At 44.5% G+C, this 16,594-nt stretch overlaps 1 protein-coding gene across 1 annotated transcript in view; it reads right to left on the bottom strand.

The window, feature by feature from the left end:
• LOC120030049 (proteasome activator complex subunit 4B-like) overlaps positions 1-16,594 on the bottom strand; it is a 74,427-nt gene that overhangs the window by 38,368 nt on the left and 19,465 nt on the right. The window contains exons 4-9 of the mRNA XM_038975365.1: positions 14,084-14,128; positions 7,131-7,280; positions 6,690-6,753; positions 5,190-5,264; positions 3,743-3,865; positions 174-266 (exon numbers count right to left, since the gene is read on the bottom strand). Of these exons, the coding sequence (XP_038831293.1) occupies positions 174-266; positions 3,743-3,865; positions 5,190-5,264; positions 6,690-6,753; positions 7,131-7,280; positions 14,084-14,128 (550 nt within the window). The remainder of the gene's footprint in view (positions 1-173; positions 267-3,742; positions 3,866-5,189; positions 5,265-6,689; positions 6,754-7,130; positions 7,281-14,083; positions 14,129-16,594) is intronic.

Genomic DNA, 16,594 nt, shown 5'->3' with positions numbered 1-16,594 from the left:
TCCTAGAACAGAATGGCGTGTGCCCCCGATATCAGGTTAACCGTTTATAGCACGGCTGGTTGCTGCCTCTCTCTCATATGTCATCAGGGTGTTATTTCTGAACTAGCAGTACTAACAGATCCTGAGCCTTCCAAAGAAGGCATCCACAGGAAGTGAGATTTCCAGTGACTCACCAGCCAGCGTCCATGGTTGGATGGGTGGAAGAAAGATGTGATGCTGTTGAAAAGGCCACTGAGCTGTGCCTGGGCTTGCTTACTGGGGCCTCCCTGCAAATCACAGAAACAGATGCTTAACATAATTTTTTTATATATATATATATATATATATATATATATATATATATATATATATATATATATATATATATATATATATATATAAAAAATAAACACTCAGCAAAAAAAGAAACGTCCCTTTTTCAGGACCCTGTCTTTAAAAAGCCAAATAACTTCACAGATCTTCATTGTAAAGGGTTTAAACACTGTTTCCCATACTTGTTCAATGAACCATAAACAATGAATGAACTTGCATCTGTGGAATGGTCGTTAAGACACTAAGATCTTATAGACGGTAGGCAATTAAGGTCACAGTTATGAAAACTTAGTACACTAAAGAGGCCTTTCTACTAAAACACCAAAAGAAAGATGCCCAGGGTCCCTGCTCATATGCGTGAACGTGCCTTAGGCATGCTGCAAGGAGGCATGAGGACTGCAGATGTGGCCAGGGCAATAAATTGCAATGTCGGTACTGTGAGACGCCTAAGACAGCGCTACAGGGAGACAGGACGGACAGCTGATCGTCCTCGCAATGGCAGACCACGTGTAACACACCTGCACAGGATCGGTACATCCGAACATCACACTTGCGGGACAGGTACAGGATGGCAACAACAACTGCCTGAGTTACACCAGGAACGCAGGTCCAGGTAAGGCAGGTCCTCACCAGACATCACCGGCAACAACATCGTCTATGGGCACAAACCCACCTTCGTTGGACCAGACAGGACTGGCAAAAAGTGTTATTCACTGACGAGTTGCGGTTTTGTCTCACCAGGTTTTGTCTTCGCGTTTAACGTCGAAGGAATGAGCGTTACACCGAGGCCTGTACTCTGGAGCGGGATCGATTTGGAGGTGGAGGGTCCGTAATGGTCTAGGGCAGTGTGTCACAGCATCATCAGACTCAGTTTGTTGTCATTGCAGGCAATCTCAACGCTGTGCGTTATGGGGAAGACATCCTCCTCCCTCATATGGTACCCTTCCTGCAGGCTCATCCTGACATGACCCTCCAGCATGACAATGCCACCAGCCATACTGGTCGTTCGGTGCGTGATTTCCTGCAAGACAGGAATGTCAGTGTTCTGCCATGGCCAGCGAAGAGCCCGGATCTCAATCCCATTGAGCACGTCTGGGACCTGTTGGATCGGAAGGTGAGGGCTAGGGCCATTACCCCGCAGAAATGTCCGGGAACGTGCAGGTGCCTTGGTGAAAGAGTGGGGTAACATCTCACAGCAAGAACTGGAAATCTGGTGCAGTCCATGAGGAGGAGATGCATTGCAGTACTTAATGCAGCTGGTGGCCACACCAGATACTGACTTTTGATGTTGACCCCCTCTTTGTTCAGGAACACATTATTCCATTTCTGTTAGTCACATGTCTGTGGAACTTGTTCAGTTTATGTCTCAGTTGTTGAATCTTATGTTCATACAAATATTTACACATAAGTTTGCTGAAAATAAACGCAGTTGACAGTGAGAGGACTTTTCTATTTTTGCTGAGTTTAAATAAAATTACATTGTTCTTTTCCTTAACCTTATTTAGGGGTACTATTGCGTCTTGTTAAAGTATTTTTATGGCACGTGAACAAGTACAGTGAAATGCCTTTCTTCCAAGCTCTAAACCCAATAATGCAGTAATCAATAACAATGTAAAACTAAAAATAACTTAAGGTACAACAAAAACACATGAGGAAGTAAGTAACCATACAGGGTCAGTTTCAGTACCATATTTACAGTGTGCAGGGATACTGGAGGGGTAGGGGTATATATGTATAGGGGTAAGGTGACTAGGCATCAGGATATATGATAAACAGAGTAGCAGCAGCGTATATGATGATTGTATACGAGTGGGTGTGGCTGTGTCTAGTGTCTGTATAAATGTATGTGCATATTATGTGTGTGTGTGAGCTAATGATGGAGTGTGTGTGTGTGTGTATGTGTGTGTGTAGGGCCCTGTGAGTGTGCATAGACTGTGCAAAAATAAAAATATACAATGCAAGGGTCAATTCAGATAGTCCATGTAGCCATTTTGTTAGCCATCTTATGGCTTGGGAACAGAAGCTGTTCAGGAGCCTGTTGGTGTCAGAGTTGATGCACCGGTACCGCTTGCATTGCGGAAGCAGAGAGATAGAGGTCCTGGATGGCAGAGAGCTCGGCCCCAGTGATGTATTGGGCTGTCCGCACCGCCCTCTGTAGCACCATGCGATCAAAGGCAGTGCGATTGCCATACCAAGCAGTGATGCAGCCAGTCTATATGCTCTCAATGGTTCAGCTGTAGAACCTTTTGAGGATTTTACGGCCCATGCAAAACCTTTTCAACCTCCTGAGGGGGAATAGGCACTAACTCCCCTTCTTCATGACTGTGTGCGGACCATTTTAAGTGCTCGCCTCTCGTTTCCTGTAGTCCACAATCAGCTCCTTTGCCTTGCTGACGTTGAGGGAGAGGTTGTCCAGGATCCAGTTGCAGAGGGAGGTGTTCAGTCCCAGGGTCCTTAGCTTGGTGACGACCCTGGAGGGGACAATGGTGTTGAACGCTGAGCTGTAGACAATGAACAGCATTCCAAAATAGGTATTTCTCTTATCTAGGTGGGTGAGGGCAGCGTGGAGTGCAATTGACATTGCACCGTCTATGGATCTGTTGGGCCGGAGTGGGTCTAGGGTGTCTCGGATGCTGGCGATAATGTGTGCCATAACCAGCCCCTCAAAGCACTTTGTCCATATAAATGTATCCCACAAGTTGCTACAGGCCAATAGTCATCGTGGCATGAAGCCTTAAGAGTTCTTGGGATCAGGGATGATGGTGGTCATCTTAAAACATGTGGGGATTACAGACTGGGACAAGGAGAGATCGAAAATGACTGTGAAAATGCCTGCCAGCTGCTCTGCGCATGCTCGGAGAACGTGCTCTTGAATACTGTTGGGCCCCACGGCTTTGCAGGTGTTGACCTGATTAAAGACCTTACTCACGTCGGCTTCAGAGAGCGAGATCACCCAGCCCTATGGGTCGGTGGCGGCCCTCACAACCGGCACGATGTTATCATTGTCAAAGCGTGCATAAAAAATCTTTGAGTTTATATGGTAGCGGCATCGTTGGGCAGATCTTCCTTTGTAATCCGTAACGGACTGTAGCCCCTGCCACATGCGGCAGGTGTGAGAGCCTCTGTAGTATGATTCCACCTTATTCCTACATCATCAAATGAGCAAAAGGATGACTCTGGAGGTCACAGCGGGACTTCTTGTACTCGTTCCTGTCCTCAGCCGTAGCTTCAGGGTTGTCTACGGTATCCTTGTGTGCCGTAGCCCTGTCCTTTAGTTTAGCACCAAACTATCTGATAAACTAGGGCTTAATGGTATTGCATTGTATGATTACAGTATTTCCCCCCCCCCTCTAAAAATACATATACTTCATTTCTATCAGCCAATTATACATGAAAAATTGGGCAACACAGATTGTGTACAGTGACTGACCAGTAAAGCTGAGACCCAGAGGACCACATGCCCGACGTCGTAGGCGTTTGTCAGGTATCTGGGAACCAGCATCTGACTGGTCCCCACCGGGAGGTTCAGACTACGTAGGATTCTGGTGAAGATCTGGAATCAAAAAGGATCAAAAAGTGTGAAACAATACATTATTGTTCTTTCATTGAATGTGTTGTCCAATGCAGTGGTTCCCAACTCCAGTCCTCGAGTACCCCCAGCAGCATTCATTTTTTGTTGTATCCCCGGACAAAAAAAAAACCCCCACCTGATTCAACTCATTGAGGTCCTGATGATTAGACAAGGTGTGCTTGTCTGGGGCTACATTAAAAATGTGAACTGATGGTGGTACACAAGGACAGGAATTGGCAACCATTGGCAAATGACATTCTGATCACAGGATACAGTGCATTCGGAAAGTATTCAGACCCCTTGACTTTCCCCACATTTTGTTACGTTACAGCCGTATTCTAAAAGGGATTTAAAAATAATTAAATCCTCATCAATCTACACAAATTACTCCATAATGACAAAGCGAAAACAGGTATTTAGAAATGCTAATTTATCAAAAATAAAAAACGGAAATACCTTATTTACATAAGTATTCAGACCCTTTGCTATGAGACTTGAAATTGAGATCAGGTGCATCCTGTTTCCATTGATCATCCTTGAGATGTTTCTACAACTTAATTGTAAGTCTGGACGAGCGTCTACTAAAATGTAACAAAATGTACTATTAAATGTGAATATTTTCAGATTCAAAATACCATAGCTGTAATGTTTTTGTAACTCTTTGAATATGTTATGAGGTGAATGGTCTTGATTGAATAATCTTGAGACTGGTGTTGTTGGTAAGTATGAACCTGAGACTGGTGGTGTTGGTAAGTAGCTATATTTAGTTTATAGCTAGCTATCTACATGTCATTATTTGATAGGCTATGCCCCTATGATACTAGGCTATAATAATGTGATGTAACTAGCTACATATATAGCCTCTCCCTAACGTGTAACATGAGAGGAAGATTTTCATTCCTAACATTGCACCTGAAGACAGGTTTGATCCCTGCTAGCTAACGTAAGCTAGCTAGCTCATAATCAAGCAAACGTGACATGTTTGATGCAGGTTGCCAACTTTCTTTCAATAACTCAACTGGCTAGCAACTGTCCTTGTTTGTTGTGATTGAAAGGAAAAGACACACCAAAGAAACACCCACAAACCACACCCCCAAGACAACTCTTGTTTTTATTCTGTCACTGCCAATAGCATTTCTTAACGAGCATTGATGAAAAACGAGGCCAAATCAGGAAGTAAAGTTGACTTTAAGGCCAAGGGGAAGGGAGTGAATTGGGACCTGCTGGAAGAGACCAATGGTGTGATGGGGTAGGGTGGAATTGATGGGGTAGTTTTATAGGAACAGCTAGACAAATGTGTCCTTACCTTGGGTATATAAGGGTCCCAGTCAATGTAGCCAATGTTGTCGTTGGCCAACCGGGCAAACAGGTTGACAAGATGCTGAGGAAAACATTCATTGAGGAATAAGCTATCGAATCGTTCAACGTTTCTGTCAAAAGTAATGATGGAAACTGTACTACAATAGCCTGGTGCCAGATCTGTTTGTGCCGTCTTACCAAGACAGCACAATCAGATCGGGCATCAGGCTAATACTACCCCACACACACACACACACACACACCGGGCATCAGGCTAATACTACCACACACACACACCGGGCATCAGGCTAATACTACCCCCCCCCCACACACACACACACACACACACACACACACACACACACACACACACACACACACACACACACACACACACACACACACACACACACACACACACACACACACACACACACACACCGGGCATCAGGCTAATACTACCACACACACACACCGGGCATCAGGCTAATACTACCACACACACACACACCAGGCATCAGGCTAATACTACCACACACACACACACACCGGGCATCAGGCTAATACTACCACACACACACACACCGGGCATCAGGCTAATACTACCACACACACACACACCGGGCATCAGGCTAATACTACCACACACACACACACCGGGCATCAGGCTAATACTACCACACACACACACACCAGGCATCAGGCTAATACTACCACACACACACACCAGGCATCAGGCTAATACTACCACACCAGGCATCAGGCTAATACTACCACACACACACACCGGGCATCAGGCTAATACTACCACACACACACCGGGCATCAGGCTAATACTACCACACACACACCGGGCATCAGGCTAATACTACCACACACACACCGGGCATCAGGCTAATACTACCCCCCACACACACACACACACACACACACACACACACACACACACACACACACACACACACACACACACACACACACACACACACACACACACACACACACACCGGGCATCAGGCTAATACTACCACACACACACACCGGGCATCAGGCTAATACTACCACACACACACACACACACCAGGCATCAGGCTAATACTACCACACACACACCGGGCATCAGGCTAATACTACCACACACACACACACCGGGCATCAGGCTAATACTACCACACACACACACACACCGGGCATCAGGCTAATACTACCACACACACACACCAGGCATCAGGCTAATACTACCACACACCAGGCATCAGGCTAATACTACCACACACACACACCGGGCATCAGGCTAATACTACCACACACACACACCGGGCATCAGGCTAATACTACCACACACACACCGGGCATCAGGCTAATACTACCACACACACACCGGGCATCAGGCTAATACTACCACACACACACCGGGCATCAGGCTAATACTACCACACACACACCGGGCATCAGGCTAATACTACCACACACACAGTGTCAATCAAGTGAGTGATGTCTAACTTACCACCTCCCAACCTGGAAGGTTCTGTACTGCCACCCACAAGCTGATGAGTTCATCAAACCATAACCTGGTGAACATCAAACAGTCTGTCAAACACCATACTAACGCTTACTGTGCTACACACACACACAACCAATGTCATACGTGTGGCAGTTACAGCATGCTCAAGATATTATCTTGCCTTTCATTAGAGAATAACAATTGTGATCATGTTTTGGGGGTAACATTGAAATGGTATTTTAAAAATGGTCAAGTTTTGGGATGTCGTAGAGATGAACAATTCTGGAATCCTTCCTGTAATCATGACGGAATAAGCAGTAAGGGAATCCACCAAATGGGATTTATGAAAAACCTGGGAACTTTTGGAAATTTTCCATTAACTTTGCGACCCTATGACGTGGTGGAGATGTGTGTGCGTGCGTGCGTACGTGTGCGTGTTCTCACTTAAAGCCCTTGTGGTGCAGCTCTGGGGATAGGGTGGTGGGGAGGAAGAGCTCAAAGTATCCTATAGCTCTCTGCATGGTCACATCAAATGGACAGAGCAGTGGACGCCACTCCTCCAACATCTCCTGGGTGGCCGACTCCGGGAAGTACCTGAAGAATAAAACACTTATATTATTTATTGGAATACAGTTTGGTGTAATGTGTATGAGCCATATGCCTACAATCTAAAGACAATTTCTATATACATTAATTTCCACTCGCCAAGGACTAACAATATGCATATGGCAATAGAATGTATATTTTCGCTGCTATGGCTTAGCATTCCATTTGTACACGGTATATTAAGCAATGGCAGTTAAGCTGGTGTTTAGTTTAGCTAATGGAATCAGATCATGAGAAGATGTGTGAACACAATGTCAACAGCACTTCAACCTCAGAAGAGATGTTATGCAGGGTTATAGCCCTCCACCTCACTCCATCTCTATTCAATTCAAAGGGCTTTATTGGCATGGGAAATACATATACATTGCCAAAGCAAGTGAAATGGATAAACAAAAGTGAAAAACAAAAAGTGACCAGGAAATATTACACAAACACACAAGCAACAAAAGAACAAAGACATTTCAAATGTCATGTTTAAATAGTGTTGTAACAATGAGCAAACTGTAAAAAAAGGGAACATAAATATGTTGTATTTACAATGGTGTTTGTTCACTGGTTGCCCTTTCCTTGTGGCAATAGGACACAAATCTTGCCGCTGTGACGGCACACTGGTGTTTCACCCAACAGATATTGGAGTTCATCAAATTCTTTTATTAATTCTTTGTGGGTCTGTGTAATGAGGGAAATGTGTCTCTCTAACATCGTCATACAATTGTCAGGAGGTTAGGAAGTGCAGCTCAGTTTCCACCTCATTTTGTGGGCAGTGAGCACATACCCTGTCTTCTCTTGAGAGCCATGTCTGCCTACGGTAGCCTTTTTCAATAGCAAGGCTATGCTCAATTGAGTCTGTACATAGTCAAAGATTTCCTTAAGTTTGGGTCAGTCACAGTGGTCAGATATTCTGCCACTGTGTACTCTCTGTTTAGGGCCAAATAGCATTACAGTTTGCTCAGTTTTTTTGGTAATTCTTTCCAATGTGTCAAGTAATTATCTTTTTGTTTTCTCATGTGGTGGTGTCTAATTGTGTTTCTGTCCTGGGTCTCTTTGTAGTCTATTTGTGTTTGTGAACAGAGCCCCAGGACCAGCTTGCTTAGGGGACTCTTCTCCAGGTTCATCTCTCTGTAGGTGATGGCTTTGTTATGGAAGGTTTGGGAATCGCTTCCTTTTAGGTGGTTGTAAAATGTAACAGTTATTTTCTGGATTTTGATCATTAGCGGGTAACCGGAATAATTCTGCTCGGCCTGCATTATTTGGTGTTTTACGTTGTACAGAGAGTCTCAATTTGGTGTTTGTCCCATTTTGTGAATTCTTGGTTGGTGAGCGGACCCCAGACCTCACAACCAAAGGGCAATGGGTTCTAAACTCAGCAAAAAATAGAAACATACTCTCACTGTCAATTGCATTTATTTTCAGCAAACTTAACATGTGTAAATATTTGTATGAACATAACAAGATTCAACAACAGACAAACTGAACAAGTTCTATAGACATGTGACTAACAGAAATGTAATAATGTGTCCCTGAACAAAGGGGGAGGTTTCAAAATCAAAAGTAACAGTCAGTATCTGGTGTGGCCACCAGCTGCATTAAGGACTGCAGTATATCTCCTCCTCATGGACTGCACCAGATTTGCCCGTTCTTGCTGTGAGATGTTACCCGACTCTTCCACCAAGGCACCTGCAAGTTCCTGGACATTTCTGGGGGGGAATGGCCCTAGCCCTCACCCTCCGATCCAACAGGTCCCAGAAGTGCTCAATGGGATTGAGATCCGGGCTCTTCGCTGGCCATGGCAGAACACTGACATTCCTGTCTTGCACAGAACGAGCAGTATGACTGGTGGCATTGTCATGCTGGAGGGTCATGTCAGGATGAGCCTGCAGGAAGGGTATCACATGAGGGAGGAGGATGTCTTCCCCATAACGCACAGCATTGAGATTGCCTGCAATAACAACAAGCTCAGTCCGATGATGCTGTGACACACTGCCCCAGACCATGACGGACCCTCCACCTCAAAATCGATCCCGCTCCAGAGTACAGGCCTCGGTGTAAGCGCATTCCTTCGACGATAAACACGAATCCGACAATCACCCCTGGTGAGACAAAACCGCGACTTGTCAGTGAAGAGCACTTTTTGCCAGTCCTGTCTGGTCCAACGACGGCAGGTTAGTGCCCATAGGCGACGTTGTTGCCAGTGATGTCTGGGGAGGACCTGCCTTACAACAGGCCTACAAGCCCTCAGTCCAGACTCTCTAAGCCTATGGCGGACAGTCTGAGCACTGATTGTAAGATTGTGCGTTCCTGGTGTAACTCGGGCAGTTGTTGTTGCCATCCTGTACCTGTCCCGCAGGTGTGATGTTTGGATGTACCGATCCTGTGCAGGTGTTACACGTGGTCTGCCACTGCGAGGACGATCAGCTGTCCATCCTGTCTCCCTGTAGCACTGTCTTAGGCGTCTCACAGTACAGACATTGCAATTTATTGCCCTGGCCAACATCTGAAGTCCTCATGCCTCCTTGCAGCATGCCTAAGGCACGTTCACGCAGATGAGCAGGGACCCTGGGCATCTTTCTTTTGGTGTTTTTCAGAGTCAGTAGAAAGGCCTCTTTAGTGTACTAAGTTTTCATAACTGCCTACCGACTGTAAGCTGTTAGTGTCTTAACATAAATTGTTTATGGTTCATTGAACAAGTATGGGAAACTGTGTTCAAACCCTTTACAATGAAGATCTGTGAAGTTATTTGGATTTTTACGAATAATCTTTGAAAGACAGGGTCCTGAAAAAGGGACGTTTCTTTTTTTGCTGAGTTTATAACTGATTCAAATATTTTTAGCGAGATCCTAATTGGTATGTCAAATGTTCCTTTTGATGGCATAGAAGGACCTTTTTGCCTTGTCTCTCAGATCGTTCACAGCTTTGTTGAAATTACCTGTGGCGCTGATGTTTAGGCCGAGGCATGTATAGATTTTTGTGTGCTATAGGGCAACGGTGTTTAGATGGAATTTGCATTTGCATTCTTCTTTGTTTTTGCATTCTTCATCAAACCATTTGGGGCTCCCGAGTGGCGCAGCGGTCTAAGGCACTGCATCTCAGTGCAAGAGGCATCACTGCACCACATCCACATCCACGAATCCAGGCTGCACCACATCTGGCTGTGATTGGGAGTCCCATAGCGTTTGGCCGGGGTAGGCCGTCTATGTAAATAACAATTTGTTCTGAATTGCCTAGTTAAATAAAAAAATAAAAAACATTTGATAGGGAAGTTGAGGTCAAATATACTGTTTAGGCATTCTACTGCCAAGTTCACACCTTCACGATTACAGTGAAATGTTTTGTCAAGGGAAGTTGTCTAAAAGGGATTGACTGTTGTTGCCTAATTGTTCTTTGGTAGGTTTCCACACTACTTTCCTTCCTTGTGTAGCATTTATTAATATTATTCAGTTCCTTTGGCTTTGATGTCTCATGACTGAGTATTGCTCTGTTCAGGTAGACTATGATTTTGCTCTGATAGGGGTGTCAGTGGGCTGACTGAACACAGAGACTCTGAGTTGAGGTCAGTAATAAAGTAGTCTACAGTACTACTACCAAGAGATGAGTTATAGGTGTACCTACCATAGGAGTCCCCTTGAAGCCTACCACTGACTATGTACATACCCAGTGTGCGACAGAATGGCGCAGTGGTCTAAGACACTGCATCTCAATGCAAGAGCAGTACCTGGTTCAAATCCAGGCTGCATCACATCTGGCCGTGATTGGGAGTTCCATAGGGCGTCGCACAATCGGCCCAGCGCCGCCCGGGTTTGGCTGGGGTAGGCCGTGATTGTAAATAAGAATTTGTTCTTAACTGACTTGCCTAGTTAAATACATTTTTAAAAAGAGCTGCAGGAGTTGTGACCTATTTTATTTGGTTATGTTGTCCTAGTTGAGCCTAGGGGAGGGAACGCTGTAACCTCCAGGTAGGTGTTTGTCCCCGTCTGTGCTGAGGGTGTCAGGTTCTTGTCCAGTTCTGGTATTTAGGTCACCAAAGACCAGTACATGTCCCTGGGCCTGGAAATGGTTGATCTCCCCTTCTAGACGCTGTCTTCATTAAAGTATGGGGATTCTAGTGTGGAGGATATGTTTCTCTGTTGAGATCATTTCCTTTAGAATTTCCAGCCAAAATGTAAATTTTTCCTGTTTTGATTAATTTAAGAGCACGAGTTAGGTCTGCTCTATTCCAAAATAGCCTAACCCCTGAGCCACTTCCCTGTTTCACACCTGGTAGTTTGGTGGATGGGACTACCAGCTCTCTGTAACCTAGAGGGCAACCAGTGGGTCCACCTCCTCTATACCATGTTTCTAGTAGGATGACAATGTCTGTATTCGACCTCTCGCTCCCTCTCTTCTCTGCTCACAGTAACAGGAAACTCTCCCCAAGGCCAGAATTAGATTTAATAGGATTATTAACCAACTAGTAGGTACACTAGCAACTCAGGGACTCAGTGACTAAGCTTTTCGACACACATGCACACACAAACCTAGTCTTGCTTTGCATCCAGGGATGGAACTAGCCATTATGACGGTCACAAATTGTCAGTCAATATGCCTAAACTAAGTCCCTGAGGGAGAATGGTTCCTGACAGTTTCACAGAATGTGTCTTATTTCATCCAGAGTAGACACGTGCCTCTGTCTGCATCTCTACACTAGGTCTATCATTCAATGGCAGGAGTGCTGAAGTTAGCACAATTGGTTAACATGCCATGTGAAAGAATCAGGTATTTTGGAACAGAAGAGACTGATTTGTTGCCGTACTTCCGAGAACAAACACTTGCATCTTTTCTAGTGAGCTAGCGAGGGATGGAAAAAGACGGGAGAGGCACAGTATAGGCAGGTCGGCCACCTGGCAGGCAGACAGAAAGGCCTATGGTTCTATCTGCAATCAAAAGCTTTATCTCGCAATGGCATGCTGTATCTCACAATTTCTTGGCTTGCAATGTCTCACAACTTCAGTAAAGCAGGGCCTATCATCAATGAAGGCTAGGATATTCTACACGCAACAGACTGAAGACTGAACACACAACCGCATCATTAGCGAAGAGAAAGAACAGGCGAGCCAGCGCGAGGCTCTATCACATTAGTGGAAACCAAGATTGTTCAGGGCAGGTCTTCTGGTTTTGACAAGCAGAAGTGACTTTTCGTAGCAGGATTGTAGAATTTACACAACAGTTTAGGAGAATTAACACAGCAGGTTAGAAGAATTAGGTTAAGGTTAGGAAAGGGTTGGCAATTGTCCCAGATGACACGACTTGAACATATCTATCTATAACCAGGCCTGCCCTGAAACGGTCTTGATTTCCACTAATGCGATGCTGCCAGGGCCAGGGAGAATGGGAGGGGGCGGGCAGAATGAACCGTGGTGCGCATATGTCTTGGTAATCTGTGTCTCGCCTTGCAATATGTTTTGTGATAATTGCACAAGTGCTGTCACGTTACCAGAGTTTGGACTTCGACACCAGGTTTAGTATCCCGATACTCTATACCAAAACGATACCACGGCAACAAAAAAAAAGAGCATATTAGCTAAAGTCACAGAATAAACACTGGTCTTTATTTTTTTCAACATTGAACAATATGTTGATAACTGGTAGAACTAAAATGAATAGAATATCCTCTATTCTATACTGAATAAAAATATAAATGCAACATGTAAAGTGTTGGTCCCAAGTTTCATGAGCTGAAATAAAAGATCCCAGAAATGTTTAAACACACAAAAAGCTTATGCCTCTAAAATGTTGTGCACAAATTTGTTTACATCCCTGTTAGTGAGCATTTCTATTATGCCTACATAACCCATCCACCTTGACAGCTGTGGCATATCAAGAAGCTGATTAAACAGCATGATCATTGCACAGGTGCACCTTGTGCTGGAGTCAATAAAAGGCCACTAAAATGTGCAGTTGTGTCACAACGCCACAGATGTCAAGCTTTGAGGGAGAGTGTAATTGGCATGCAGGAATATCCACCAGAGTGGTTGTCAGAGAATTGAATGTTCATTTCTCTACAATAAGCCGCCAACGTCGCTTTAGAGAATTTGGCTGTACGTCCAACTGGCCTCAGTTTGCTGATGTCAACGTTGTGAACACAGTGCCCCATGGTGGTGGTGGGGTTATGGTATGGGCAAGCATAAGCTATGAACAACAAACAATCGCAATTTATCGATGGCAATTTGAATGCACAGAGATACCGTGACGAGATCCTAAGGTCCATTGTTGTGCCATTCATCTGCTGCCATGATAATGCACAGCCCATGTCACAAGGATCTGTGCACAACTCCTGGAAGCTGAAAATGTCCCAGTTCTTCCATGGCCTGCATACTCACTAGACATGTCACCCATTGAGCATGTTTGGATCAATGCATACGACACATGTTCCAGTTGTGACCAATATCCAGCAACTTCGCACAGCCATTAAAGAAGAGTGGGACAACCTTCCATAGGCCACAATCAACAGCCTCATCAACTCTGTGCGAAGGAGATGTGCCGTGGCACATGAGGAAAATGGTGGTCACACTGCACAGTGATTTTATTTAGTGTGGGAGATTATTTTAGGTTAGGGATCTTTAATGTTAAGATCTCAATTTCATTTAAACATTATTACGTTCACACCCCTAGACAAAATAACTCTTAAGATGGTCTTCCTACTGTGTGAGTGTTGACCACAAGTGTCCCAAGATTAGGTCTAAATGCAACCATGAGCTCAGCAACTGAATTCATGAACAAATACATAGATCATAGGGGTTTAAAAATATACTTACGGTCTGCAGCTTCTCACAAGTGTTTTCAAAACGTTTTCCACCGAGCTAAAAACAGAGAGGGAGGAGAGAAAAAGAAAGAAATGTGAGACATCAGAACAGAGACAGATGTGTCTAAGGTGACTTAAATCAAACAATGAGCACACTGAACACACCAATGCAATTAGGACAAGGATGACTGACTGACTGCAGGTACAGCTAAACCACGCATTTAAATTCTACTGATCAAGTGTCGTGGGAAAAGGCCTGGCTCTGTACTCATTTAGGGTGTGGTGATCATTTCCAGTAGTGTTCATATATTATGGTGCCTGTAATCAAGCAGTAGAGAGACAAGTGTATGTACCGGATCAACTCAAACACTGATGAAAAGTAAGGGATGTGTTGGGCAGGTGTGTACATCCACACAGCAAGGGAATCGAGGACACACAAACTGGCATAGCATGACAAAAGGACTACAGAAACACCCGCCCCACACATCTACAGAACTAAAGTCATTGACTAGAACAATGTGACTATCCCAGGTCCGCCCAACCTTTGTCCTGGATGGCCATGGGCCAGCAGTGTAACAGCAGCACATGAATGGTACCTAATTAACAGATTTACTCTGTTCATTCACAATCATCAGAATGAAGTCTTTTATTGGGCTTGGGGAAAGGTCTTGGAGGGAAAATGACTAGGCCTGAGGCTTTATGTAAACAGTAGGACTAGCCGTTATTACTTGTAATGAATGCTGACCTTGACAGTGGAGAGAGTTGCCCTTTAGGCAGATGCCCTCGGCCATTGTCTGAGGCTTTTTATCACCTAGCCTGACTAAACAGTAAACATATCTGGGGATTGTAACGGAAAAAGTTTTCCAACAGAAAGCGGTTTGGACAAGTTCAAGTAGTCCCTTGAAATGAGCATTACTTACTGCCATTGTCCATTTTCTTCTGTTTGGTGCCTAAATAATACAACCAATACTAGGCCTACATTACAGGACTTCTGACTGCTGTGGTTTTGGTTTGGTTACTTTTATTTTGGCACAGTTACAATAGGGCCTCTGTATATAATGGCTTGTAAAGGTTAGACTCATGTGACTAAACTCAGTGTCACATAAGTGTCAAAAGATTTAGCTGAGGACCAATATAACCCCAGCCGTTACGCTCAAACACCCTCAATCCCCTGGCTTGCCCTCCACTCGTACATGCATGCTGAGCTCAAGCCATGCGTTCTAAACTGCCCCTCTGTCCCATTCAACCGCGCTCTAAGCTCTGTTTCATTTAACTATTTTTCAAATCAACCCGATTGCATTGCTTTAATTCAATAGTCTAATGGGAACGACAACATGAGCGATTTCTGCCAAGGGCTTTATATCTCAGGGCTTGAGTGAGGAGAGCCTAATCTCTCCTTTCTCCTGAAATGTGCACTTGTTCACTTCTCTTTATAGATTTCAAAGGAAATGACTGCTTGGCCTATATGGAAACTCCCTCTAGCCCATTCAAAACACAAATATAATGATTTTAAATTTGTGTGAAGCAGTGAACGAATGCACACTTTAGGAGAAAGGAGAGATGTGTGTGAAGCAGTGAAAGAATGCACACTTTAGGAGGAAGGAGAGATTTGAGTGAAGCAGTGAAAGAATGCACACTTTAGGAGAAAGGAGAGATGTGTGTGAAGCAGTGAAAGAATGCACACTCTAGGAGGAAGGAGAGATGTGTGTGAAGCAGTGAAAGAATGCACACTAGGAGGAAGGAGAGATGTGTGTGAAGCAGTGAAAGAATGCACACTTTAGGAGGAAGGAGAGATGTGTGTGAAGCAGTGAAAGAATGCACACTTTAGGAGGAAGGAGAGATGTGTGTGAAGCAGTGAAAGAATGCACACTTTAGGAGAAAGGAGAGATGTGTGTGAAGCAGTGAAAGAATGCACACTTTAGGAGGAAGGAGAGATGTGTGTGAAGCAGTGAAAGAATGCACACTTTAGGAGGAAGGAGAGATGTGTGTGAAGCAGTGAAAGAATGCACACTTTAGGAGAAAGGAGAGATGTGTGTGAAGCAGTGAAAGAATGCACACTTTAGGAGGAAGGAGAGATTTGAGTGAAGCAGTGAAAGAATGCACACTCTAGGAGGAAGGAGAGATGTGTGTGAAGCAGTGAAAGAATGCACACTTTAGGAGGAAGGAGAGATGCGTGTGAAGCAGTGAAAGAATGCACACTTTAGGAGGAAGGAGAGATGTGTAATGCAACCCCCAGACAGACCACACTGAAAATCACCAAAGTAATGCACTGAAATAATAATACAAAGCAGCATGACCAGAACACCATTACCAACGGCCCGACACTCAACCCACGCAATGATGATCACCCCTATCTCATACCAGTATACCGGGGGGGGGGGGGGGGGGGCGTGATACAAGAGCTTCTACCCTTATAATGACTCTCACAGCAACATTTGTGGTGCAAAAGCGAACAGAACCGCAAAGACATAAGCTACTGTAAACTTTATTATTATCTGGCAGCATGATTAAGGCCAAAAAAACA

The sequence above is a fragment of the Salvelinus namaycush genome, chromosome 35, assembly GCF_016432855.1.
Source record: "Salvelinus namaycush isolate Seneca chromosome 35, SaNama_1.0, whole genome shotgun sequence".
Classification (NCBI taxonomy): domain Eukaryota; kingdom Metazoa; phylum Chordata; class Actinopteri; order Salmoniformes; family Salmonidae; genus Salvelinus; species Salvelinus namaycush.
The sequence above is the reverse complement of the archived record's forward strand: the minus strand, read 5'-3'. Positions and strand labels throughout refer to the sequence as shown.